At 36.2% G+C, this 26635-nt stretch overlaps 1 protein-coding gene across 3 annotated transcripts in view; it reads right to left on the bottom strand.

Annotated features, from left to right (window-relative positions):
* HMCN1 (hemicentin 1) overlaps window positions 1-26635 on the bottom strand; it is a 508266-nt gene that overhangs the window by 66389 nt on the left and 415242 nt on the right. The window contains exons 82-89 of one of the 3 annotated variants that reach the window (XM_029226849.1): window positions 22087-22277; window positions 17873-18086; window positions 16598-16732; window positions 16004-16194; window positions 14349-14430; window positions 10171-10440; window positions 9427-9597; window positions 9123-9293 (exon numbers count right to left, since the gene is read on the bottom strand). In XM_029226849.1, the coding sequence (XP_029082682.1) occupies window positions 9123-9293; window positions 9427-9597; window positions 10171-10440; window positions 14349-14430; window positions 16004-16194; window positions 16598-16732; window positions 17873-18086; window positions 22087-22277 (1425 nt within the window). Of the gene's footprint in view, window positions 1-8905; window positions 9294-9426; window positions 9598-10170; window positions 10441-14348; window positions 14431-16003; window positions 16195-16597; window positions 16733-17872; window positions 18087-22086; window positions 22278-26635 lie in introns of those variants that run through there. The other 2 variants (XM_029226848.1, XM_029226847.1) reach the window with 2 other exon arrangements.

Genomic DNA, 26635 nt, shown 5'->3' on the forward strand with positions numbered 1-26635 from the left:
GAATCAGGCTCCCTGACTTCAGACTATAATACAAAGCTACAGTAATCAAGACAGTATGGTACTGGCACAAAAACAGAAAGATAGATCAATGGAACAGGATAGAAAGCCCACAGATAAACCCACGCACATATGGTCACCTTATCTTTGATAAAGGAGGCAGGAATGTACAGTGAAGAAAGAACAGCCTCTTCAATAAGTCGTACTGGGAAAACTGGACAGGTACACATAAAAGTATGAGATTAGATCACTCCCTAACATCATACACAAAAATAAGCTTAAAATGGATTAAAGACCTAAATGTAAGACCAGAAACTATCAAACTCTTAGAGGAAAACATAGGCAGAACACTCTATGACATAAATCACAGCAAGATCCTTTTTGACCCACCTCCCAGAGAAATGGAAATAAAAACAAAAATAAACAAATGGGACCTAATGAAACTTCAAAGCTTTTGCACAGCAAAGGAATCCATAAACAAGACCAAAAGACAACCCTTAGAATGGGAGAAAATATTTGCACATGAAGCAACTGACAAAGGATTAATCTCCAAAATTTACAAGCAGCTCATGCAGCTCAATAACAAAAAGACAAACAACCCAATCCAAAAATGGGCAGAAGACCTAAATAGACATTTCTCCAAAGAAGATATACAGACCGCCAACAAACACATGAAAGAATGCTGAACATCATTAATCATTAGAGAAATGCTAATCAAAACTACAATGAGATATCATCTCATAGCAGTCAGAATGGCCATCATCAAAAATTCTAGAAATAATAAATGCTGGAGAGGGTGTGGAGAAAAGGGAACACTCTTGCACTGCTGGTGGGAACGTCAATTGATACAGCCACTGTGGAGAACACTATGGAGGTTCCTTAAAAAACTACAAACAGAACTACCATATGACCCAGCAATCCCACTACTGGGCATATACCCTGAGAAAAACATAATCCAAAAAGAGTCATGTACCAAAATGTTCATTGCAGCTCTATTTACAATAGCCCGGAGATGGAAACAACCTAAGTGTCCATCATCGGATGAATGGATAAAGAAGATGTGGCAGATATATACAATGGAATATTACTCAGCCATAAAAAGAAATGAAATTGAGCTATTTGTAATGAGGTGGATAGACCTAGAGTCTGTCATACAGAGTGAAGTAAGTCAGAAAGAGAAAGAAAAATACCGTATGCTAACACATGTATATGGAATTTAAGAAAAAAAACTGTCATGAAGAACCTAGGGGTAAGACAGGAATAAAGACACAGACCTACTAGAGAATGGACTTGAGGATATGAGGAGGGGGACGGGTAAGCTGTGACAAAGTGAGAGAGAGGCATGGACATATATACACTACCAAACGTAAGGTAGATAGCTAGTGGGAAGCCGCCGCATAGCACAGGGAGTTCAGCTCGGTGCTTTGTGACCGCCTGGAGGGGTGGGATAGTGAGGGTGGGAGGGAGGGAGATGCAAGAGGGAAGAGATATGGGAACATATCTATATGTATAACTGATTCACTTTGTTATAAAGCAGAAACTAACACACCATTTTAAAGCAATTATACTCCAATAAAGATGTAAAAAAAAAGAAGCACCCCCCCAAAATTAAATTAAATTAAATTAAATTTAATCAAACTACTATATGTAAATAAAATCTGAGCTTTTACCCCTAGCTAAGTATTTGTACTCTTAGCTCTGGAGAAAGTGGAAGGGACCAGAAGCTAAGAAGCAAAGCTGTATAACAAATCTAGATGCGGTTATGGACAATACAAATGTCTCCATAATGAGAAGCTGGACCCCAGACTGCAAGGCCACATCTTTAAGTGTGATTCACCTTCACATTTAAAATGTACTTGGACTTTTCAACAACATGATGATTTGCACAGTTGTTAACTCTTTGAAAAATTTTCCCCATTACATAATATTCATGAAATAAGAGTTCTAAATAACACTCACCTGCTTCCTAAACAACAGTAAAAATTGACCAGGAGTTTCCAAGGAATGATATTAAGGCCTTCCTTTTGGTCACTAACATATTACACCATCTGACCACAAGACTGGAACAACATTATGTTTCCTACCAGGTGCAGGGGCTGAGAATCAACATTATGGTTTCTCTTATGTATAAGTCAGTATCAGGTCATAGTTTTGTTGAGGGGTGTTTTCTAGATGTAGGGCTCAAAAAGTTTGTTGTTGTGGTCACCCAGTTTAATCAAGATATGAACCATAGGGCTGTAAGGTCTTGTCTAAATATTCTCTTAACACAATCTATAAGAATAAGTTGAAAAACAAGGAATGGAATTATCATTTGTTGCTTTGTTTAGAAAATATTTTAAAACATATCTTGAATTTTCTTTTAATTAACTGTTTTCTAGTTGAACTGACTACATATTCTTATACTTTTTAGACACAGTCACACAAATTTATTTCAGCTGACAAGAATCTGCACTAAAAGTTATTTGATGAAACATAAAAGGAAAGAAGAAGGCCTTTAATTAAATGGCAGGTATTACTCAAGACGACTTCTTTATTAATTCAGATTACTGATGCTCATGGTTCTTATATATGGACTACGGGATTTCAAAATTCTGCCATTCCAATCATTTTAATATGTTCTATTTCCAAGGCTGTTGGTTAACAAAAGTCTTTATCTCTTACAATATAAAGACTTATGATACATGCATTTTTTGGAGGACCACAATTAGGTGACATTTGTTCATTTATTATCTGGGTAGTTTCTATTATGTATGAATAGAGGTTTCCAGCTTAAGATCCTTTTAATTTTTTAAAATCAATACAGAAAACCCTAACCAAAATTAAATTTCATGGCATAAAATGCGGTAGAGTTGAAATGTTTCTTTGATGTGAGTGGAACGATAGCAAGAAAAAAGAGGAAAGACAATATAAACCAGAGAAGGCATAAAACATCATGGTATCTAAATAATATAATACAAAAGAAAACAGCTATGGAGGAATTAGTACATTGAAAAAAAGAGTAAAATATAATAGATGAGTTGGTTGTTATACTATGTTGCAGTTCTGATTCTGGAAAGGTAGGAGAGTACGGTGCTTATGAGCAGGGATTCTGGAGTAGATACCCTGGGCCTGAATAACCACTCTGCCCTTACTAGCTGTACGATCCTTGACAAGTTACTTGGCTTCTGTGCACCTAGTTTCACCATCTGCCATATGTGGATAAGCAAAGAACCTACCTTATTAGGATGGGCATGAGGAATAATGAGTTGATAGATGAAAAGTCCTTGAGCAGTATAAGACAACACAGTATTACATGAGTGTGAGCTCTGAGCTAGTACTGCTATTCTTCACTCAAAGTTCTCATCGATTTTCAGAATAACACTTAAAAAAAGCTCATTCTTTAAGTAATCTGTAACAATATATTTTTTATGATTGACTCAAATGGCAGCAGGATGGCCTACCCCAGAAGATACCCATCTTTTTTAGAGGGAGGATTGTCAGTTTAGAAATATCTTCTAACTGGGGGAGGACAAGATAGGCCTAAAATATCAATTCGTACCAGAAAGTCAAAGCGTTCATGAAATGATGGGGACATATCAAGAGGACACTGAAGCTAGGATCCCTCAAGGGATCTCCACTAACCAAATCTAGGACAATTTGTGCATCACAATAAATGAAGACAGTAGTGCATTATAAACCACTGAATGAAATGATATTTGAGTTCTTACTGATATAACTGAAAAAAAAAGGAGAAAGAGAAAGAAAATTCTTTCTTACAATAGAAAGCCAGTAGGGGACTTCCCTGGCGTTCCAGTGGTTAAGATTCTGTGCTTCCAATGCAGAGGGTGTGGGTTCAATCCCTGATTGGGAACTATGATCCCACATGGTGCACAGCACGGCCAAAGAGCAAAAAAAAAAAAAAAAAAAAATGCAATTAAAAATAAAAAAAGAAAGCCAATAGTAGATGTAGAAGATATGATGGAGTTATAAATGTTTTGTAAGATCATAGCAATAGCTGATTTAAAACAAAAATAAATCATAAGTAGATGCTAAAACTAGTAGATAAAAGATTGATAAGAAACAAGATGTTTATGAAGTCTTAAAGTTTCCCTACAAAATACTTATTCGTTACAAAGGTAAAAATAGTAACTACACAGTGGAAGACACCACTTTAAACAAGTGAACAAAGTTAACATCACCAGCTTGGGACAAATTCTGACATCATGCGCTATCTCATATGATGCACTGAGAAGGACACAAAACCATTTCTGTGATGTTTCTGCCAAAATGCAAAACCTGAATCTAATCATGAAGAAATATCAGACACATCTAAATGGAAACTCTTTTACAAAATGATTAGCCTGTATACTTAAAAAATAGCAAGGCCATAAAAGGTAAAAAGTGACTAAGGAATTGTTCCAGTTGAAAGGGACTAAAGAGACTTGACACATAAACACAAGTGTGATCCTGGACTAGATCTTGCAGTGGGAAAAGAGTTATGAAGCATATATGACTGGGACAACTAATAAAATTTGAATGTGAACTGTGGATTAGGTAATAAGACTTAATTAGTATTGTATGAATGTTAAATTTCTTGATTTTGATAACTGTTTATAAAAGAGAATGTTCTTGTTTTAGGAAATATACACAATAGGTGAATCTGGGTAGGGGTATACAGAAGTTCCTTGTACTATTCTTGCAACTTTTCTATAAGTTTGATTAAGCACAAATTTTTACTAAAAGAAAATCTCATTAAACCATGTGAGGCAAAAACTAACAGAACTGCAAAGAGAAATGGATGAATCCACCATAATAGACAGAGACTCCAATACTCCTCTATCAGAAATGGACAGATCCAGCAGGCAGAAAATCAGTAAGGAAATGATTGAACTCAAGAACAACATCAATCAACTGGATGTAGTTGACATCTATATACTATTTCATCCAACAACAGCAGAATAAACAAACATTCTTCTTAGGCTCACATGGAACATTCACCAAGGTGGAACACATTCTGAGCCATAAAATACACTTTAACAAATTTAAAAGAATAGAAATCATATAATGTCTGCTCTCAGATCACAATGGAATCAAGCTAGAAATCAATAACAGAAAGATAGCTGCAAAATCCCCAAATATGTGGAGACTAAACAACACACTACTAAATAATACCTAGGTCAAAGAAGAAATCTAAAGAGATATTAAAAATATTTTGAATTAAATGAAAATGAAAACATAAGGTATCAAAATTTGTGGGATACAGCAAAAGTAATGCTTAGAGGGAAGTTCATAGCATTGAATGCATATATTAGAAAAGAAGATCAAAATAAATTATCTACATTTCTATGTTAGGAAACTAAAAAAGAAGAGCAAATTAAATCCAAAGTAAGATGAAATGAAATAGTAACAATTAGAGCAAAAATCAGTGAAAATGAAAGTAGGAAATCAATAGATAAAAATCAATGAAACCCAAAGCTGGTTCTTTGAAAAGATCATAAAATCAATAAGCCTCTAGTCAGGCTAGCCAAGAAAAAAAGAGAGAGAGAGAATACAAATTATTAATATCAGAAATAAAAGAGGGGGAATCTATTAAAGAAATTGAACCAATAATTAATAACCTTCCAAAACAGAAAACACCAGTACCAGATGGGTTCACTGCTGAATTTTACCAAATGTTTGTGTTAAAAATTATACCAATTCTCTACCTTTCTTTCAGAGGATAGAAGCAGAGAGACTACTTCCTAACTCATTCTATGAGACCAGCATTACCCTAATACCAAAACCAGACAAAGACATTATAAGAAAAGGAAACTACAGACCAATATCTCTCATGAACGTAGATGTAAAAATTCTCAACAAAATATAGCAAGTTGAATCCAACCATGTATGAAAAGAAAATCTCTTCAGTCCCTAAGATGCTGACATACCCCCTGGATGAAAAAGACTGTCTTTGGCTATTTGCCCATTTTGCAGTGGTATACTGATAAATGTTTAACAACCAGCTCTCTGGGAGTAGGGAGGGAAACTCTGAATTATAGCATCTGCAATTTTTGTGGTGCAAAACACTCCCACTGTGGTCAATATCTACCTACTAATATGATGTCACTAAACTCTCAGTGGGAAGAGATACATGCTCTCAGTGGCAAGATCCAGAACACCACTGACAATATGCCAAAATAACAGCTAAATTCAATCAATATAGAGGCTGGGAGATAACCAAAGAAAGTCTGAAGAACAGTAAGCCAATAGAAAAGTGAGCAAAACAGCAGTAAGCCAATAGTTACTCAACATGAAGAGAAAAAAAATCCTGACTTTTGTTTTATGACATTTACTAATATCATTTAGCTTTTCATTATATAGACATTAGATATCATAGCTGACAAACTGTACAAAGGTTGCTCTAATCCAGTATTTCTGGTTCTTTTTGCTTTGATATATTATTCTATTATAATTAGATTTCTAATTTTTCAAGATTAAAAAAACTTGGCTTTTGGTTTAAGATTTCATAACAGATTAATTTTTGTAACGTAATAGAAGTTCTGAACTGCAAATCAAGATACCCAGGATCTAAGCAAATTGGCTTGGGAATCAGACAGACCTGGGTTCACATCCTTAATTTACTTTTTAGTAGGTATGTAACCTCAATGAATTAATTATCATATATTTTCTGAATCTTAGTTTCCTTTTCTGTACAACAGAATGCAATATCCAATGCAGAGGGTAACTACTACTCATTTTTGTTTGTCAATATCCCTTTTTTAGACCATCTCAGCTAAGGTGGCTCTCCCAGTTATGCTCTATCACTTCAACTCTTTGAGTTTGTCCTGTATGCTTATCAATATCTGAATGATATTCTAATTACAGCAGTTAGAATGGTGCTCAATAAGTATCTGTTGGATGAATGAATGATTAAAAGAATGAATTAATGAATGAACAGCCACTCTTCTATTCCATATGATTTCTTTCAGGCTGTCAAACAAGAAACCCTGCCCCTCTTGATACAAGGTGGGCAAGTAGCCCAAGCTGGCTCTCAGAGCAGTATCCTTCTGGACTACCTGAGTTCAGAGGTGAGCCTGGAACCCAAACAAAATCAAAGAGGGTTCTTTCTCAGAGGCTGATACAAATTATGAGAGAGAGAGAGAGGAACTTTTTTCCTCTGAGGCCTTAGATTATAAGGCCGCTGTGAGCCAGCTGCCGGAAGTCATATTTCCCACCACATGGAAAGAGTTTAACGGAGAAATAAAGGCAGAGAAAGGAAAGCTGAGATGACAGATGGAAAACATGCTAGTGAAAACATGCTAGTAAAAACATTAGCCAAATCCCTGGATTCAATCATACCTGAAAGTAGAAGTTTCTATGTAAGCTACGTATTTAAGTTTGATTTCTGTCACTTTAACCTGAAAGAGCCCTAATATACCACACCCAGTATATTCACTGTAAGAATATTTGCCCCAAACAGTTTTGCCACCAACTAATTGGCTGTAAGGCAATTTTGCTGTGAAAGATAGAACAATGATCAACAGGTTCGACAGTTTGGTTTCAACTATTTGACAGTGGTTTCATTTCTCCATTGACTCAGTGCTCCCATTTTTATATTATATACATCTTAGGCCTCATAATGGTCACTACAGTGACGAGCAGATGTGAGGGTCTGAAAATAGTGGATGATAACAACTATGTATAATGACTTGATAGAAAATACGGTGATAAGAAAACTTACTGGAAATGTGAAGTGAGAGAGTGTAAAGCCAGATCGCATACTATACTAAATTGATAATACATCAGTTTGCAAATCCTTTGGTGAGCACAATCATCCCTCTCACCTGTCAAAAGCAAAAGTTTACCAAGCTATGGCAAATATAAAAGGGGCGGCTAGTAATTCATAACGGTCTTCAAGAGCATTAATTATCGATTCTTTAGCTAATTCAGATACTACAGATTGCTCTCCAAGCTGTCTTTATAAAATCTATCACACAATATTAGAAGTTGGAGGCAAAAGAATCAAGCTCCTCTTATCGCCGCAAAAGGAAACGGTTACATGCTTCCCGGTAAGTTTCTTGAAAATGGTGAAAATTTTTGCTATTTGATAGTGGAGAACATTATGTAGCCAGAATTTTGGTATTTGGGACAGAATCTGGCTTAGATGATTTGGTGAAATATAAGGACTGAAATTGTGATGGAACATTTAAATGTAGTCCAGATATGTATGACCAGTTATGTATGTTACATATATTGATAAGGAATAGCAGCATCCCTCGTCTGTTCATTTTACGTTCAGGGATATCTGAAAAGACTTACAGTAGATTTTTTGTATGTCAAAAAGAATTTATGTCCAACAAAAGATCCTGAATCCTTAATGATCAACTTTGAGAAAGGAAGTATCATCGTTTTCTAAGACATACCCCAATACAACTATAACATGAATTTACACACATTTTAAATGTATTCAAATATTTTCTGTATTTTCATTTTTCGTGACAAAATGTTTTAAAAATTTTGTTTTTAATTTTTCATCTTAATTATATCCTTTTAAATGTCCCTCTTTTATTTTATCTTTAACAACAAAATTGTCTTATGGTCTGTTTAGTTGTGCAGCAAAACTGCCTGCAGCAAAGGTTCTTACAGTGAAGATACCTAGAACCCTAAAATACCTATGTTGTAGTGTTGTTTCACAAAGTCAAAAACAACATGTAGATAAAGTACTGAGCATGGTTCCTAGCACATGACACATATTTAGTGAATGGTAGCTAATATTATTTTACTCCTCACCAGCTGTGTGTTTCTGGGCAGGTCTTTAACCTCTCTAGGCTTCATTTATTTCATGTGAAAACGAATGACTGGATTAGCTGTTATCTAAGGTCCTCATTATCTCTAAAATTCCATTAATTTGATTAAATCTACATGATTAAAAATACACCACAGTTTAGAGCCTTTTATCATGTTCAGTTATATCAGGTATTTGATGTAACACTGATTAATGTCATACCTTCACAAGTTCATCCATGAGACAGGACTAAGAACACAGAAAATGAATATGTTCAAGGGTTGAGGCCATAACATCTCTTCACAATAAAGAAGAAAAGGTAATTATAACTCCTTTGTAGGAGTTAGAAAGATGCAAGTTTTGCTTATTGGTGGATGCTCACCTGGGCAAGGTCTAATGTTGCACATGATTATTTCCACAGCATTCCCTTCACATGGCTGCCCACCATGCTGAGCTGATGGATTATTGCAAGTTCTGGTCCTGGTTCGGTTGCCATGTCCGCAGCTCCTTGTGCATTCTTCCCAAGGGCTCCACTCTGACCAATTACCATCCACTATCCAAAGGTGACACATTACACCATTAGATATATTTCAGTTGAAAGAACTAATAGTGAGACAAGCCATAGTTAGGGAACAGAAATGAGTATCTACTGAACACATGCCTGTCCGGTGAATAAAGAGGTTTACCTGGACACAGCTTATGTTGACAGTTCCGCATTTCTGAATCCGATCCCTGGCAAGGCTTCCCACCATTGGCTGGAGAGGGGTTGTTGCACACACGACTCCTCTTTTGGATGCCTTTCCCACAGGTGACACTGCAGGATCTCCAGGTTGACCACTGGGAAAAGCCACCATGAACTGCAAGTAAAACATTGTACTTGGTCTCTGTTTTTGTAAGTAAAAAAATTGTAAGTCAGATTTCATTTAAGATATGCACTGGGTCTAGCGCTGAATCTATGAAGGCTGAGAGATTGCTTATGGAAGCTCTTCTTTACTGTAAAATTAAAACCTAAGCAAGAGAGAAGTACTTCAAACTGCTAACTAGAGTTTCTTCCCAGCTCCAGTCCTGACTCATCTGGACATGGCTGTTGAAAGAGTCAGTGACCAAGAAATTTATATGCTATTTACCTTTTGGAAATAAGTCATTCTTTAAAGCAAAAATATGCATTGATTTTTGAGAATAAATTTAACCTAGTTTTGAATACAAAATTCAGTTCGGGATTTTGAATTATTAACTTGGTATTCTGCAGCTCTCATCTGTATTGTTTCAATCCTTTCAGTTTGTGATGTGATTTTTGTCCTAGCCCTATAATCTAGAAGTATCTTAAAGGTAGAGGAGACTTGGACTAAGATGCTTAATGATTTTTATGATTTGGATCACTCCAGGTGCTGTTTAACATGAATATCCCAGGGTGAACGAATCACACTCACCCTGGACTATTACTGGCACTCTGACAAGGACAGAACCCATCAAGTTTCGAGCAACACATTCATATTCGGATGTATCTTCTTTCTGAGCAGCGGTGATATATAATGAGTTGTTGGACAACACATTAATTCGCTCATCCCAGGGGATAGAGTGCCCCTGACGGGACCATGTAATGGTTGGATGAGGCTCTCCAGTTGCCTGACAATTCAAGACGACTTTGCCACCAGCATTAATAATGGTTTCTATTGGCTCAAGAGTGATAACAGGAGGACCTATGGAAAAAAGCACATAGTATTTCTTAGCTTTTGTGGAATTATATTAACATTTTAAGCCATATTATATAGTAACATTATTTTGAAAAAAGGCTGATTCTTTAATACACTGTAGCTTCTCAACTATTAAGGTTGTAATGGCTATTGATAGAATGTTTTATTTAGTAAATGGCAAAAATTTAAAATCCCCAAGCAGTCTAGCCTAGAGCATGGGTTCTGCAGTCATGCTTTTCTGGATTCAAATTTTGTCTCTGCTCTTTACTACCTTTTTGAATCATTGTGTCCTTAAAAATGGTCCCTAGTTCACAGGATCTTGTTTGACTCGACTAAGATGATGTAAGCACAGCTCTTCACAAGGTAAGCACACAACATTATTAGTACTATTGTTATTGTTAACAAGGTAAGCACACAATATTATTAGTACTGTTGCTGTTATTATCATTGCTTTTGTCTGTGTTTTACATGGTGAACATTCAATTCTTTCACTTACATTATTTTTGAGGTAGGGAGTCATTATCAACTTATCCTTTCACCAGTGGTCATCATTCTTTAATAAACATATATTAAGAACCTACTTTTTGCCATTGTGCTAGATGCTGGGGGCACAGATATAATTTCTAGTCTCAAGGAGCTAACAGTCCACTTATAAGACAGACAAATAACCCATTATTGAGCTGTGCTATAATATACCTGTAGAATTTGGTAATAGCATCGGTAGAATAGAATTTAATATACAATAGGTAAATGTGTGGTAATCTGGGAGCACAAACAATAGTGACTCAATAGATCATACAAAAGCATGTCACTGGAAATGAAGAGGAAAAGGAAAATGTTCAAGAATTGTTAAGAAGGTGGGAGTGATAGAACTTAGCCATTGAATGGTATGGCATAAAGGGAGGAATTGATGACTACAGGGTTTTGATTTGGGCAATATAGTATATCTCTGGGCAATCCAGTAGAACATAGGAGAAAGAACAGATTTGTTGGGAGGGAGTAAGGAATGATAATTTGCATCCATTTAGAACTGCTGAGCTTGAGATATCTGTAGGACATTCAAATGGAGATGTCTACACCACAGTTGGATATTCATATCCAGAGCTCAGAATAGAGATATGGGCTAGAAATATAGATTTGTGAGTCTTTCATGAGTGGATAAGATTGCTTCAGAAGTGAGTCTAAAATCAGAGGAAGAGATCCAAAGACATAAACTATTACAACATCATTATTTAAGAAATGGACAGAAAATGAGCCTGTAATTGAGTTTCTTCCTTGAAGAAACTCAGGAGAAAAGGGTATCCTGGCAACCAAAGGGAGTTTCAAGAAGGAGGAAGAGGTTAACAGTATCTATACTGGATGATAGCTGTTCAAATAAAGTTGTTGGAAAGAATGTAAAAGGAATTGCAAAAAACTGCTGACAGAATGTTTATCTTTATACTGGTCCACAGTGTCAGGATAGAATATGAAAGACTTCATGGAGAAGAAGCCTGGACTGGATTTTTAAAAATGAGTAAGATTACATATAGCAGAAAGGAGGCTCCCTGGAGAGAAGGAAATAGCATAGAGATGGGTTTAGTTTTGAAAGGATGATTCATCCAGGAGAGCAGTAGCATGCAGGTTCTAAACATTTGGTTAAAATCTTATAAGAAAATCAGAAGGCTTTATGTTTGAATAGGTAAGCAAAGGGGATTGTGCTTATTCTTGATAGAGTATGTCGGGACGACAGTGGTGTTTTAGTGAGACTGAATTGAATGGTGGAATGATTTGCTCAGTGAGAGTTAATGCAATCATATAATTCAAGGCAGTGGCTGCACATTATAGACCAGGAAATGTATCTGGAATGATGGAACATAAAAATAGAAGTAAAATGTGTTTTATTGTGATATTCCTATGCTAGTGTTTTATGTAAAGGTACCACTGACATGTCTTTTACAAAAGTAATTATTTCATATGAGGTTTGAATCCCTCAGTGAGTGTTATTAATGTATTATTCATATATATGCCCACATCATCCTATACAATTGCCTTCTTACTTGATGTTTACATTAACATCACTCTAGGAACTTTCAGGGCTGGTGCTTTTCCTTCTCTCCCAGTGATGAGATTACATTATGTATTCAATAAACTGTTGCTGAATAAAGTAATCATGTAACACCAAATAACAACATAATGAATAGATGAGCTTGTCTGTTCATATTATTATGGCCAAAGAAAGTGTTAAATAAAACTTAGAATCTTAATTTAGATTGCACATTTGAACATTTCCAACTGCACATAAGGCTATAAATTAACAATAAAATTCCATATGTACATCTTTCAAAGTTGAATTAATTCTATCAGTCACATAATGATCAGTTAAATACAAGCATTTTATCTAAATGAAGACATTCCTTCTGGTGCTTTAATCTTAATTTTAAACAAATTATATTTTTGGCTTTTTTATATCCCTCATTTATTACAATGAATTTATTGTCAGTATGTAGATGAGCTAAATCTAATCTAATGCAGCTTTTCTTAAACTGTCAGTGGAACATTCTTCCAGGAGAGATTAATCATAAGATGACCTACCTACACTCACCCAACAAAGGGGTGAGGAAGGTTTCATGGAAATAACATTTTTGGGGGGAAATGTAGAATATTATATTTTCCTCTTGTTGAGTTATAACTAACTCACATCTGCATATTAACATTTCTGGAAATATCTGCAGTAAAGAAATCGGTGCACCTAAGCAGGGCTTGGCATATACTAGGTGCTCTTTATATATTTAATAAATGAATAAACCTTGTTTAATCTATTTTTTTCTCAGACTTATTCAATCATGGCACTCTACTTTTTTCCTAATGACATCCCACAAAGTTATCATTTGGTAGATATGTATTTTAATAAAACATTGTCTTAGCAAGACATACAAACAACCTGAGTGTGTCTTTCCACGGATGAATGGATAAAGAAAATATGGTATATATATAGTAGTTTGGCAAACAGCTGTTAGTTTGGCAAACAGCCATTAGTAAATGCTAGTCTACAGCATCTCTCAATAGTGAATAAAGAAAATGTAAATGAATTCATCCCGTTAATTACTGAGCCTAGTCTCAAAATAAGCTGATTTCCTTAAATTGTCAACCGAATAACATTGTTCTCGGGTCAGCCCCTGAAGTGGTTCTGGGGACTGTCCAGGGAGCCATTGGAGTCTTTCATGTTTTTCTAATTATGAAAACCTGTCTTCCAATGGTTTATACTGAGGGCCTTCATCATGAACATGATAATCCTGCTTGGAGCACATAGTTATTTCACGGCAGATTGACAGCAATCGAGCTGGAGCACTCTTTTTTTTTGCGGTACGTGGGCCTCTCACTGTTGTGGCCTCTCCCGTTGCGGAGCACAGGCTCCGGACGTGCAGGCTCAGCGGCCATGGCTCACGGGCCCAGCCGCTCCGCGGCATGTGGGATCTTCCCGGACCGGGGCACGAACCCGTGTCCCCTGCATCGGCAGGTGGACTCCCAACCACTGCGCCACCAGGGAAGCCCCAAGCTGGAGCACTCTTGAGTTCACTTACATTAGTCTTTATTTTCAACACTTATTTTTCAAGTGCCAGAAAATGATATTTTTGTAAGTTCATTACAACAACCACGAGGAGCTATACGAAGGGTACTTGATTGAATATATTGCAAACAACACAAAAAGCTCTGCTACCAAGCAATTGCAAGTGTGAGCTGCATGTGTTAGATAAAATATATTGCAAAATTATATCAGTCTTATGCTTGGTAACAGCTGCTCCATCAGCAGCAGAAAAGTAAATTAGACAGACTCTGAAAGCTACCATTAATGTACTTGCTAGAAAGTTAAATGAACAATTAAATGGACATTTCTTAAAACAAGTGTTTAATTAGAGTTTGATTAAGCAGCTTACTCTGCAGAGTCAGACTCATGCTGCGCTCCACCACCCCAGCTTCATTGGTAGCTACACATGTATAGTCACCGGCATCTTCATTCTACGGAAATAAGCAGTGTTTTATAAAAATATGTGCCTATAGAACAGTGCAAATCACTTTTTATTACCATGATGCTTTTTTATATGCAATTTTGTTTTTGAGACGGTACTTCAATGGAAATAGAAAAACTTACATATATTTAACCACATAAATAGATTGTTTTTTAAAGAAAAGAAGAGAAAGACATTCCTAGCTTAAATTTTTTCTGAGCAACCTATCATTGCTCTCAGGGGACAATAACTGGCAGGAAACCTAAGCAGAAAATCACATTTTTTACAATCATTTATCCAAAATTATCTTATTAAAGAAAAATGCCAACACTATTCTTATAGATAGCTTAAAAAGCATTAAATAATCAGAACAAATCAACGAATATCTAGTTCTTTCTTAAGGGGGTTATTAAAAAAAAACATTAAGCTTAGCCTCCATTTAGAAAGCTTGAAATGTAGGAAAGAAAGTGAGGAACTAATTTACTAATGATGACAAATCACAGAATGTAAGTCACAAATTTATACATATATGTTATAGAAAATAAGGACCTCATGAGTTTAGATTTGATGACTAGAGACACAGATTTTGCTAAGGTCTTGTGAACAGAAGAATTCTGGTCTTGTTAAATAGAAAGAGTAAGTCAGTTAAGAGGAACTGAATTGAAGGAAGTGGAGGACGGTGGGAGGAGAGAGACAGATGTTGATTTAGGTGTTTAATCAGGGTATCAATGCATTGTCCAAATAGAGATTTCTAGTAGGAAACTGTAAATGGAACTTGAAAGAGTTTCAGGGTTGAAGGTACAGGGTTAGGAATCTGAAATTGTATGGTGGAAAAAAATTAGTATTAGTATTAATATTGATATTAGAAGAAGTACCAAGGACTTCAGAAGTAGTAATGTTTGTGTAGAGGAAAAGGGGGGTAAAGCAGTAATGAAGAAGCCTGAGACTCATTCGTGTAGCTAGAGGTAGAAATCATCTCAAAATTGAAGGGACGATCAATAACATCTAAGGTTGAAATAAAGCCAAGGAGAAGAAAAGACTGAGAGTGGCCCATTGGAGCAGGTGATTGGATAGTATATACTAATTAATTAATTCCACAGTGGGTTAACAAATTACCCTCATTTAGTCTAGTTAAGAATTTTTCAGATAAAATATCTCATTCACTTGACCCCCAAATTAGAATAACTTAAAGTACTAATCACTGTCTGAATTACTGAAGCTTTTGGACAGCCTAATATAGTTATCGACTTGGTGACGAAATCTAACATTTATTTGTAATTTACAATGTTGTAATTCTTCAATTTCCGCATTCTAAAACAGATTTGAGGAAGTTATCTTCTGATGTTGAACAATAGGTCAATGATGGAGAACAAAGCAGCAAAATTATTTTATTGCTTGTACTTCTTTGAAGGGCTAAAAATCATCAATTTGAACCATTGTTTCAGTTTTTTAAAAGAACCCATTGATTCAGATTTTATGATTAAAATAGGAATGCATGAGAAACTTTTCCCATCCATGGCACCTATAGAGAGGCATTGATTGTGACAGTTAAAGTGCATACTGACAATTCCAGTGTGACTTACTATAGTGCCATAAATGGCCAGGGAGCCATTTCCAAGTTGCCGAATTCTGTGGCTAATTTCAATATCCATCCCCCTTCTGCTCCACTGGATAGTTGGGGCGGGATCACCTTTCACCTCACAATTCAGGATTGCATTACCACCAAGTGGTTCAATCCAGTTAGAAGGGTAGTCACCTTTGAAGACTGGAGGTTCTGGGGAAATAACAAAAGATGAGTATAAGAAAAAGGAAGCTCCAATAATTTCTTTGTGATTTTGATCTACTTAAAGGATAATTTAGTGACGAGGGGAAAAGCCACTTTTGAGCCCCATGGATCTTCCAGAATTAATTGCTCATGCTAATCAATGAGATAATTTTGTCCATTTCAATAACCTAAGTGGATGATTCCATTTTGTGCCAAATGATCTCTTTACATACTGCTTACCTACTTCTGAGTTGAATGTTCATAATTTTTTTTACGTCATGAATTTGCATATCTGTGAAATAAGACTAAATGGATTAATACATTGAAGTTATATTGTATTACTATACAATAAGGAGGCAAAACACAAACCATTCATCATAAATAAATTTAAAATAGAAGACTTTTTATCCACCTTTCACATCCACAAATCCAATGGCCTTCACAAAACCAACGCTGTTCTCTGCAGTGCACACATAAGTACCCGAATCTTCTTTTGACATCCTTTCAATGACAAGTTCACTGTGTCCATTTACACTGTCAAAGTGGGCTGAAGGAAACAAGGTAGAAAGCAACACAAATACCTCTCAGTAACCTAGGAAAATAATCAGTACAGCTCAATATTTTGCAGGTTAGATTTATGAATTGGTCAGCAACTGAACCAAAGAGATCTCATTATGACATTGGAGGAGAGAGCCTTTTCCAGGGATTTCTTCCTGAGCTATGTGCTGTGTCTCTAGACACTTGTTTGAAGAATGAAAAAAAAAGAAGGAACAGGAGAAGAGAATGAAAACAAACATCTTTCAAAATGAATTTTCGATTTGAAGTACACCTTTCATCTCAAAGGGTTGCCTAAAGCTGGCTCACAGTCTCTCTGGGTTTCAAAAAATCTTTCATTCAGAAATATGACATTTTCCATTTCATTTCTCACACCACTTTTCCTCCCAAACAATTTACATCAAAATATAATTCAACTGACCTGGCAGCTCAGACGGGAAATCATGAAAATATACGCTAGTTAGGTAATAAATAATAACAACAAGATTAACTTTGTAATAATTTGAACTTCTCCATAAGTGATGATGATATAAATATTTACAAAGGTATTTACAATACTTGGAATAGAGTATAAGATAAACATGCTAATCCTAAAATAATCAATACTAAATAAGGTTTTGATTAGACCAGCCAATATCTGATTATGTTAAGTATGTTTACCTTGCATGTTCTCTCCCATGGAAATTATATTTTAAAGTTTCATACTGCTGAATATTATGTGGAAAATTAAGCTTTAAAAATTTAAATAGCTAAGTTAGTATTACGCCTTCAGAAAAGAGTACTGATTAAGTTTTTTAGAGTTTATTTTTCTTTAGTAAGATATACTATTATTGTTAAGGTGATACAGTTGGTGAATTCTAGTGATTAACATAAATCTTTATAGCAGAGAAAACTCAAGCTTATTACTAATTTTCCAGCAAGGCATTTGTAAATGCAGTACTTCAGAACTCAATTTTGGGATGCAACAATTTCTCTTTACAGACAATATCTTTATGCTGGCCATAAAGTCTAACAAATAGAGACACTTGTCCTCCCAGGGATGAGGGCTCCTGGGCTTTAAAAAAAAAAATGGAGATTGGTTTTGAGTTCTCTATGGGTGTACTATTCACTTCTTAAGAATTAAATTACCAACCTGGGATAATATTGTTATTGAAGGTCCATGTTAACTTGGGCAATGGAATACCAGTTGCTTTACAGTTTAATCGTAGCTGTTCTCCTTTATTTAATGACACATCTCCAGGAAGTTCAGTAAAAGTGGGGAGAACATGCACAGTCAGGCTGACGGTGTGTGTGTCTTCACCTGCAGCATTGTTAGCAACGCAGGTATAGGTGCCAGAATCCTCTGGCTTAAAGAAAGAAAAATCATACAGCTTAAAATTACATAATCTTACATTATACTACATATAATACATAAAGTTACACAGCTTGGTCCCCAAAGGAGCACTCTTCTTTAAAGACAGTTTAAATTTCCATCTTGTAGTCTGAACCATCTGGCTAGCTTTTAAATAACATAATTTAAAATGTATAAGAATTTAAACAAAAGCCCATACCTTATAGAACTATAGAATTTATAATAAGATCTCAGAAAACTTTAAAGTTTATTAAACGTCAACTGCTGTACTGAAATGTACAAATAAAGAGCAAATAGTCCCAAAGGCTGTTAGAATCTTGACAGCATAGTTGGCTTTCTGGGTAATGTGGCACCAAAGTCCACCAAAATTATCAAAGGAAATGGCAAGAGTAAGGGCAATAACACCTGCAATTCCAAAATTTCACCTGCTAAATCCAGCTCTTGGCACTCACTTTATTAGATGTATTGGCAGCATTTGACACAATTCTGGCTTCCTTCTTTTTAAAACCATGTCTTCACTTGGCTTCCAGGACAACCCATTCCCCTAGTTTCCTTCCTACTTCACTCGTTGCTCCTTTTCCAACTCCTTTTGCTGGCTTCCCCTCCACATTAATGTCTTTATGTTGGTATGTGAGACGGCTCAGTTTTAGTTCTCTTTTCTTCTGTATCTGCACTCACCTCTCTTTGGTGATCTCATCCAGTCTTATGGCTTTAAATATCATCTATCTACTGATGAGTAACAGGATGTCCAGCCCAGATCTTTCTTCCAAATTCCAACTACATTAAACTTTTCATTCCAACTCTCTGCTTAGATGTCTAAAAGACATCTCACACTCATGTCCAAAACTGAACTCCCCATTTCCCCTTCCTGTTCTATCTGCAGCCTTCACACCATCTCAGTTGATGGCTACTTTGTTCTTCCAGTTGTTCATGCCTTTGTTCTCAGACATTTGAGTTATCCTTTATTCTTTTATTTTTCAGACTCTACTTGCAATCTAGCTAGGAAATCCTAGCTTCAAAGTATGTGCAAAATCCAATCACCTCTCACCCCTTCTCTGCTAATGTTCACCTTTTTTTTTAAAAGTAATTTTTATTGGAGTATGGTTGCTTTACAATTCTGTGTTAGCTTCAATTGCACAACAAAATGAAGTAGCCATATGCATACAGATATCCCCTCCCTTTTGGACCTCCCTCCCATTTATGTTACCACAGTGCACTAGGTGTGTTCCCTGTGCTGTACAGCATGTTCCCATCAGTTGTCCATTTTACACATAGTATCTGGATAAAGAAGATGTGGTACATATATACAATGGAATATTACTCAGCCATAAAAAGGAATGAAATTGGGCCAGAGATGAGGATTGACCTAATGTTCAGCTTTGAGTCCTATAATCTCTCCTCTGCCTCCAGACCATCTTCCCAACTGGTCTTTTCTGTTTCTATCCTTGCCTCCCTACCGTGTATTCTCACGGAATAGGAGGAGGAGGAAGAGGGGCGGGGGGAAGGGGGAGGAGGAGCCAATGCAATGTTGCAAAAACATAAGGCAGACCACATTGTTCCCCTGCTCAAAACCTGTCATGGATTCTGATTTTACTCAGAGTAAAATGCAAAATTGTTATGACCTGCAAGACACTACCTGTATCTGGCTTTCATTTTTCTCTGACTTCTTTCTCTCTCTTTTCATTCTTTTTCTTCTTTGCTTTCACTGGCCTTATGTTTCTCAAATACATCAGACATGTTCCTACCTTACATTCTTGCGTTCTTTGCACCCACCTTAATTTCTTTGCCCTAAAATCTGGGGGAAGAGCATCCCAGTTTTCTCTGCCTGGGATGCTCCTCTTCCAGATATTTGCTTAGCTAACTCACTTCCTTCAAATTTTGCTCAAAATATCTCCTTCCCAAAGGACATTTACTCTGACTATGCTATTTAAAAATGTAACCTATTTAAAAATGTAACCTGGGGCTTCCCTGGTGGCGCAGTGGTTGAGAGTCCGCCTGCCGATGCAGGGGACACGGGTTCATGCCCCGGTCAGGGCAGATCCCACATGCCGCAGAGCAGCTCAGCCCGTGAGCCATGGCCGCTGAGCCTGCACGGCTCCGCAACGGGAGAGGCCACAACAGTGAGAGGCCCGCGTACAGCAAAAAAAAAAAAAAAAAAAATGTAACCTGTACTCCTCCAACTTCTGATCCCCTTTACCCTGCTCTTCTTTTATTTTTCATACCAGTTGTTTTCTTTTGGCAACTGGTATGAAACAATACATTGTTTATTTTTATTGTCTATCTCCCTCCTCTAGAAATAAACTCCAGGAGGGCAAGGATCTTTGATTCCTTTGTTCCCTGATGTATTTATTCCCAGTGCCTAAATCAGTGTTGATCACACTGATAAATAAATATTTGTTGAATTAATGACTGAATGCTTCTGACTGCGTTAAGGTCCATATTACAGACTTTTTCTTCTTTTTAAAAAGTTTAAGAATATATATTTTTGCATTGAAGCATCAAAAAACTGATTGGAAATGCAGCATAAAAATTGTAATTACTCATTATAGATATAATCTAAATTTGGTTGGTTGTATACTAATTTTTTTAAAGGCAAACAGGAATAAATCATATTCCATGTAAAGGTCTCCCCACTCTGACACCACTTAGCTATTCTTAAAATTCCCAGGTTATAAGAACTTAAGTTTAAAATCAAGGATTTTATGGAAGTAAAGCTTTTGAAAATCTGGATTGCACATATTATTCACAAATAGACTTATCATTTGTGTCCTTCATCCAGTTTTTATAAGCTACCTTACTGTTGATATATTTCTTAATGTATCTGAGTCACTGTCTCACTAAAAGTCTAAACTTTTCTTACTTAATTTCTTCAGGTCTAAGAGTGATTAAGGGGCCTAATTCAACATTCTTGAACCTGGGAGTAATCCTTACTGGAGATATTTACCAGCTTAAACAAACAAACAAGCAAACAAATTTATCCTTATTTTATCAATTCTAAAATCCATAGTTTTAACTTTTAATATCTCTGAATTTGGGATACAACTTAAAAATTGATGATCTTCTCTAGTTTACTTGACTATATATTTTTGTCTTAGTGGCACATAAAATATTGGTGCATCTTAGAATTGATGGAAACTTAGATTTGAATAAATACAATTTCCAGTAGCACATGAGACAGAGTTAACCTATCACTAGAGCTATTTATCTGGTAATTCCAGGAGTCTGGCTAAAGGCTGAAATTATACTAAGTGAATGTGATGAATTTATCATTTTAATTTGTTCAAATTTAATTCTATGAAGACTTTGTAATGAAATTTAGGCACTTTGAAGGGTAATGAAAAGGAATAAGATAGGCACAAAAGCTCTGTAAGTGATTCACATTTTAATCATGTTTAATATTTAGTACCAAGTGTTGATACTCTCAAACCACATGATAATTTTTTTAAAAGTCATGTGGTATGCATAGATACAGATTCCTCTTCAAGTGGGCTCACACTGAAAAACTGAGGTGCTTCCCATAGCTACAATTTTGCAGACTGGCGAAGTACCACCTAAGAATATTCAAAAACCCCAGCTTGCACTGATCCCTAAGACTAAGAGTTATTTAAAAACCTGAAAAGAGCAAAAAGCCTGCTTTTTGTATTTGCTTAATAATACATCAGATATTCTTACATCTCTACTCTTCTAACCATCCTCATGCATCGTTACAAACATGGAATATAACAGAGGCTTAGAATTTTTCCTGATAAACACAGATTTCCACAAAAATAAAATAATTTTAGAAGGAGGCCACTTATGAGTTCTCACGATCTGCTAAATACTATTCTCGGGGACATAAAATGAAATATGTGTAAAATTAATTTTTTGACCTGAATTTATAAGAGTACTTTCTTTCATTCATTATTAAAAAATACATTTCCGAGCTAAGTCACTAGATGTAAAAAGGTGAATTAATAATCTGGCTTAATGTATCTATTCATGTCTATTAAACTTACCACAACATTTTCCAGAATGAGCTCCCCATAGGGTTCGACAGTGTGTTTTCCTAACAAGTTAGCCAAAAGAACATTGTCTTTTTTCCAGTTAATTGCTGGTGTGGGGATTCCATCAGCCACGCATGGAAGAACGGCTTGTGAATTCTCATTGACGGTGTAATGTACTTCTGTACTTTGAATTCTAGGTGGTACTATGAAGAGTTTAAAAATGATAGCTATTCAGGATGTTGAATTCAATAATATCTTTATTCACACTGAAAATTAACACACAATAGACTTTCTTGAGGGTAACTTGCTAGAAATACTAACAAAATTTATCAAGCCGTTTACTTGTTTCTTACTATGAAAGCAATCCATATTTTTGATTCTAGCAAGAATTCTAATGCATCTGTACTTGTTGAATATCAATTTCTGAAAAAATGACAGAACTGGTGAGAAATATTTAGATTTTATTTGACTTCCTGACTTTTCCTTACTTGAGTTTCTTTTGCTTATCGCAGTGAAGTAAAATGAACAAGAGCAACTAAAACCAAAAATGCTTCTATAGTTGTATAATTGCTAGATTTGTATCACAGAGATATTGTGAGGATAGACTAATAAAAGTCCCTAGTTAAAAACACTGTAAAATACTCACCCCATATTAAATATCACAAAGTGCTAAAGAAAAAACTATTTATTGCAATATTTCACATGTGTTACAACAAATGCAAGTAAAACCAGAAAAGACATTTAATTCAGTTTTTATACTGTCACAGAGAAATTTTTACAGTGATTTCATAATTCTGTGCAAATACTGACTTTGCCTCAAATTTTTTTGAAATAGAATTTAGGCAATATAGAAAGGACAATTGACTATTTCAGGGTACTAACAAATACTTTAGTGAACTTGGAACTAAGAATATTCACTTCTAAAAGAAAAGCATAAAAAATATTAACAATACTTGGCTCAAAAAGTAAAAATAGAGATTGGTTCAAGACGGCAAAGTAGAAGGACGTGTGCTCACTCCCTCTTGCAAGAGCACTGGAATCACAACTAATTGCTGAACAATCACTGACAGGAAGACATGGGAACTCACCAAAAAAGATACCCCACATGCAAAGACAAAGGAGAAGCTGAAATGAGACGGCAGGCAGGGTGCTATCACAATAAAATCAAATCCCATAACCGCTGGGTGGATGACTCACAAACTGGAGAACAACTATACCACAGAAGTCCACCTACTGGAGTGAAGGTTCTGAGCCCCATGTCAGGCTTACCAACCTGGGGGTCCGGCAACGGGAGGAGGAATTCCTAGAGAATCAGACTGTGAAGGCTAGTGAAATTTGATTGCAGGACTTTGACAGGACTGGGGGAAACAGAGACTCCACTCTTGGAGGGCACACACAAAGTAGTGTTCGCATCGGGACCCAGGGGAAGGAGCAGTGGCCCCATAGGAGACTGAACCAGACCTACCTGCTAGTGGTGGAGGGTCTCCTGTAGAGGCGGGGGGCACCTGTGGCTCACCAAGGGACAAGGACACTGGCAGCAGAAGTTGTGGGAAGTATTCCTTGGCGTGAGCCCTCCCAGAGTCTGCCATAAGCCCCACCAAAGAGCCCGGATAGGCTCCAGTGTTGGGTCATCTCAGACCAAACAACCAACAGGGAGGGAACCCAGCCCCACCCATCAGCAGACAAGCAGATTAAAGATTTATTGAGCTCTATCAACCACCAGTCCCTCCCATCAGGAAACTTCCACAAGCCTCTTAGATAGCCTCATCCACAAGAGGGCAGACAGCAGAAGCAAGAAGAATTACAATCCTGCAGCCTGTGGGACAAAAACCACATTCACAGAAAGACAGACAGATGAAAAGGCAGAGGGCTATGTACCAGATGAAGGAACAAGATAAAACCGCAGAAAAACAACTAACTGAAATGGAGACAGGCAATATTCCAGAAAAAGAATTCAGAATAATGATAGTGAAGATGATCCAGGACCTTGGAAAAAGAATGGAGGCAAAGATCGAGAAGATGCAAGAAATGTTTAACAAAACTCTAGAAGAATTAAAGAACAAACAAATACAGATGAACAATACAATAACTGAAATGAAAACTACACTAGAAGGAATCAATAGCAGAATAACTGAGGCAGAAGAACGGATAAGTGACCTGGAAGACAGAATGGTGGAATTCACTGCTGCTGAACACAGTGAAGAATAAAGAATGAAAACAATTGAAGACAGCCTAAGAGACCTCTGGGACAACATTAAATGCAACAACATTCACATTATAGGGGTCCCAAAAGGAGAAGAGAAAGAGAAAGGACCCGAGAAAATATTTCAAGAGATTATAGTTGAAAATTTCCCTAACATGGGAAAGGAAATAGCCACCCAAGTCCAGGAAGCGCAGAGAGTGCCATACAGGATAAACCCAAGGAGAAATACGCTGAGACACATAGTAATCAAATTGGCAAAAATTAAAGACAAAGAAAAATTATTGAAAGCAGCAAGGGAAAAATGACAACATACAAGGGAACTCCCATAAAGTTAACAGCTGATTTCTCAGCAGAAACTCTACAAGCCAGAAGGGACTGGCATGATATACTTAAAGTGATGAAAGGGAAGAACCAGAACCAAGATTACTCTACCCGGCAAGGATCTCATTTAGATTCGATGGAGAAATCAAAAGCTTTACAGACAAGCAAGAACTAAGAGAATTCAGCACCACCAAACCAGCTCTACAACAAATGCTAAAGGAACCTCTCTAAGTGGGAAACACAAGAGAAGAAAAGGACCTACAAAAACAAACCCAAAACAATTAAAAAAATGGCAATAGGAACATACATATCAATAATTTCCTTAAAAGTGAATGGATTAAGTGCTCCAACCAAAAGACACACGCTTGCTGAATGGATACAAAAACAAGACCCATATATATGCTGTCTACAAGAGATGCACTTCAGACCTAGGGACACATACAGACTGAAAGTGAGGGGATGGAAAAAGATATTCCATGCAAATGGAAATCAAAAGAAAGATGGAGTAGCAATTCTCATATCAGATAAAATAGACTTTAAAATAAAGAATGTTACAAGAGACAAGGAAGGACACTACGTAACGATCAAGGGATCAATCCAAGCAGAAGATATAACAATTATAAATATATATGCATCCAACATAGGAGCACCTCAATACATAAGGCAAATGCAAACAGCTCTAAAAAAGGATATCAACAGTAACACAATAACAGTGGGGGACTTTAACACCTCATTTACACCAATGGACAGATCATCTGAAGAGATAATTAATAAGGAAACACAAGCTTTAAATGACACAACAGACCAGATAGATTTAATTGATATTCATAGGACTTTCCATCCAAAAACAGTAGATTACACTTTCTTCTCAAGTGCACATAGAATATTCTCCAGGATAGATCACATCTTGGGTCACAAATAAAGCCTCAGTAAATTTAAGAAAATTGAAATCATATCAAGCATCTTTTCTGACCACAACACTATGAGATTTGAAATCAATTACAGGGAAAATAAATGTAAAAAACAGAAACACATGGAGGCTAAACAATACGTTACTGAATAACCAAGAGATCACTGAAGAAATCAAAGAGGAAATCAAAAAATGCCTACAGACAAATGACAGTGAAAACATGACGATCCAAAACCTATGGGATGCAGCAAAAGCAGTTCTAAGAGGGAAGTTTATAGCTATACAAGCCTACCTCAAGAAACAAGAAACATCTCAAATAAACAATGTAACCTTACACCTAAAGGACCTAGAGAAAGAAGAACAAACAAAACCCAAAGTTAGCAGAAGGAAAGATATCATAAAGATCAGATCAGAAATAAATGAAATAGAAGCAAAGAGAACAATAGCAAAGATCAATAAAACTAAAAGCTGGTTCTTTGAGAAGATAAACAAAATTGATAAACCATTACCCAGACTCATCAAGAAAAAGAGGGAAAGGACTCAAATCAATAAAATTAGAAATGAAAAAGGAGAAGTTACAACAGACACTGCAGAAATACAAAGCATACTAAGAGACTACTACAAGCAACTCTATGCCAATAAAATGGACAACCTGGAAGAAATGGACAAATTCTTAGAAAGGTATAACGTCCAAGACTGAACCAGGAAGAAATAGAAAATATGAACAGACCAACCACAAGTAATGAAATTGAAACTGTGATTAAAATTCTTCCAAGAAACAAAAGTCCCGGACCAGATGGCTTCACAGGTGAATTCTATCAAGCATTTAGAGAAGAGCTAACACCCATCCTTCTCAAACTCTTCCAAAAAATTGCAGAGGAAGGAACACTCCCAAACTCATTCTGTGAGGCCACCATCACCCTGATACCAAAACCAAACAAAGACACTACAAAATAGAAAATTACAGACCAATATCACTGGTGAATATAGATGCAAAAATCCTCAACAAAATACTAGCAAACAGAATCCAACAACACATTAAAAGGATCATACACCATGATTAAGTGAGATTATCCGAGAGATGCAGTGATTCTTCAATATAGGCAAATCAATCAATGTGATACACC

This window comes from Monodon monoceros, unplaced genomic scaffold (genome assembly GCF_005190385.1).
Source record: "Monodon monoceros isolate NGI ecotype Baffin Bay Population unplaced genomic scaffold, NGI_Narwhal_1 Super_Scaffold_18, whole genome shotgun sequence".
Classification (NCBI taxonomy): domain Eukaryota; kingdom Metazoa; phylum Chordata; class Mammalia; order Artiodactyla; family Monodontidae; genus Monodon; species Monodon monoceros.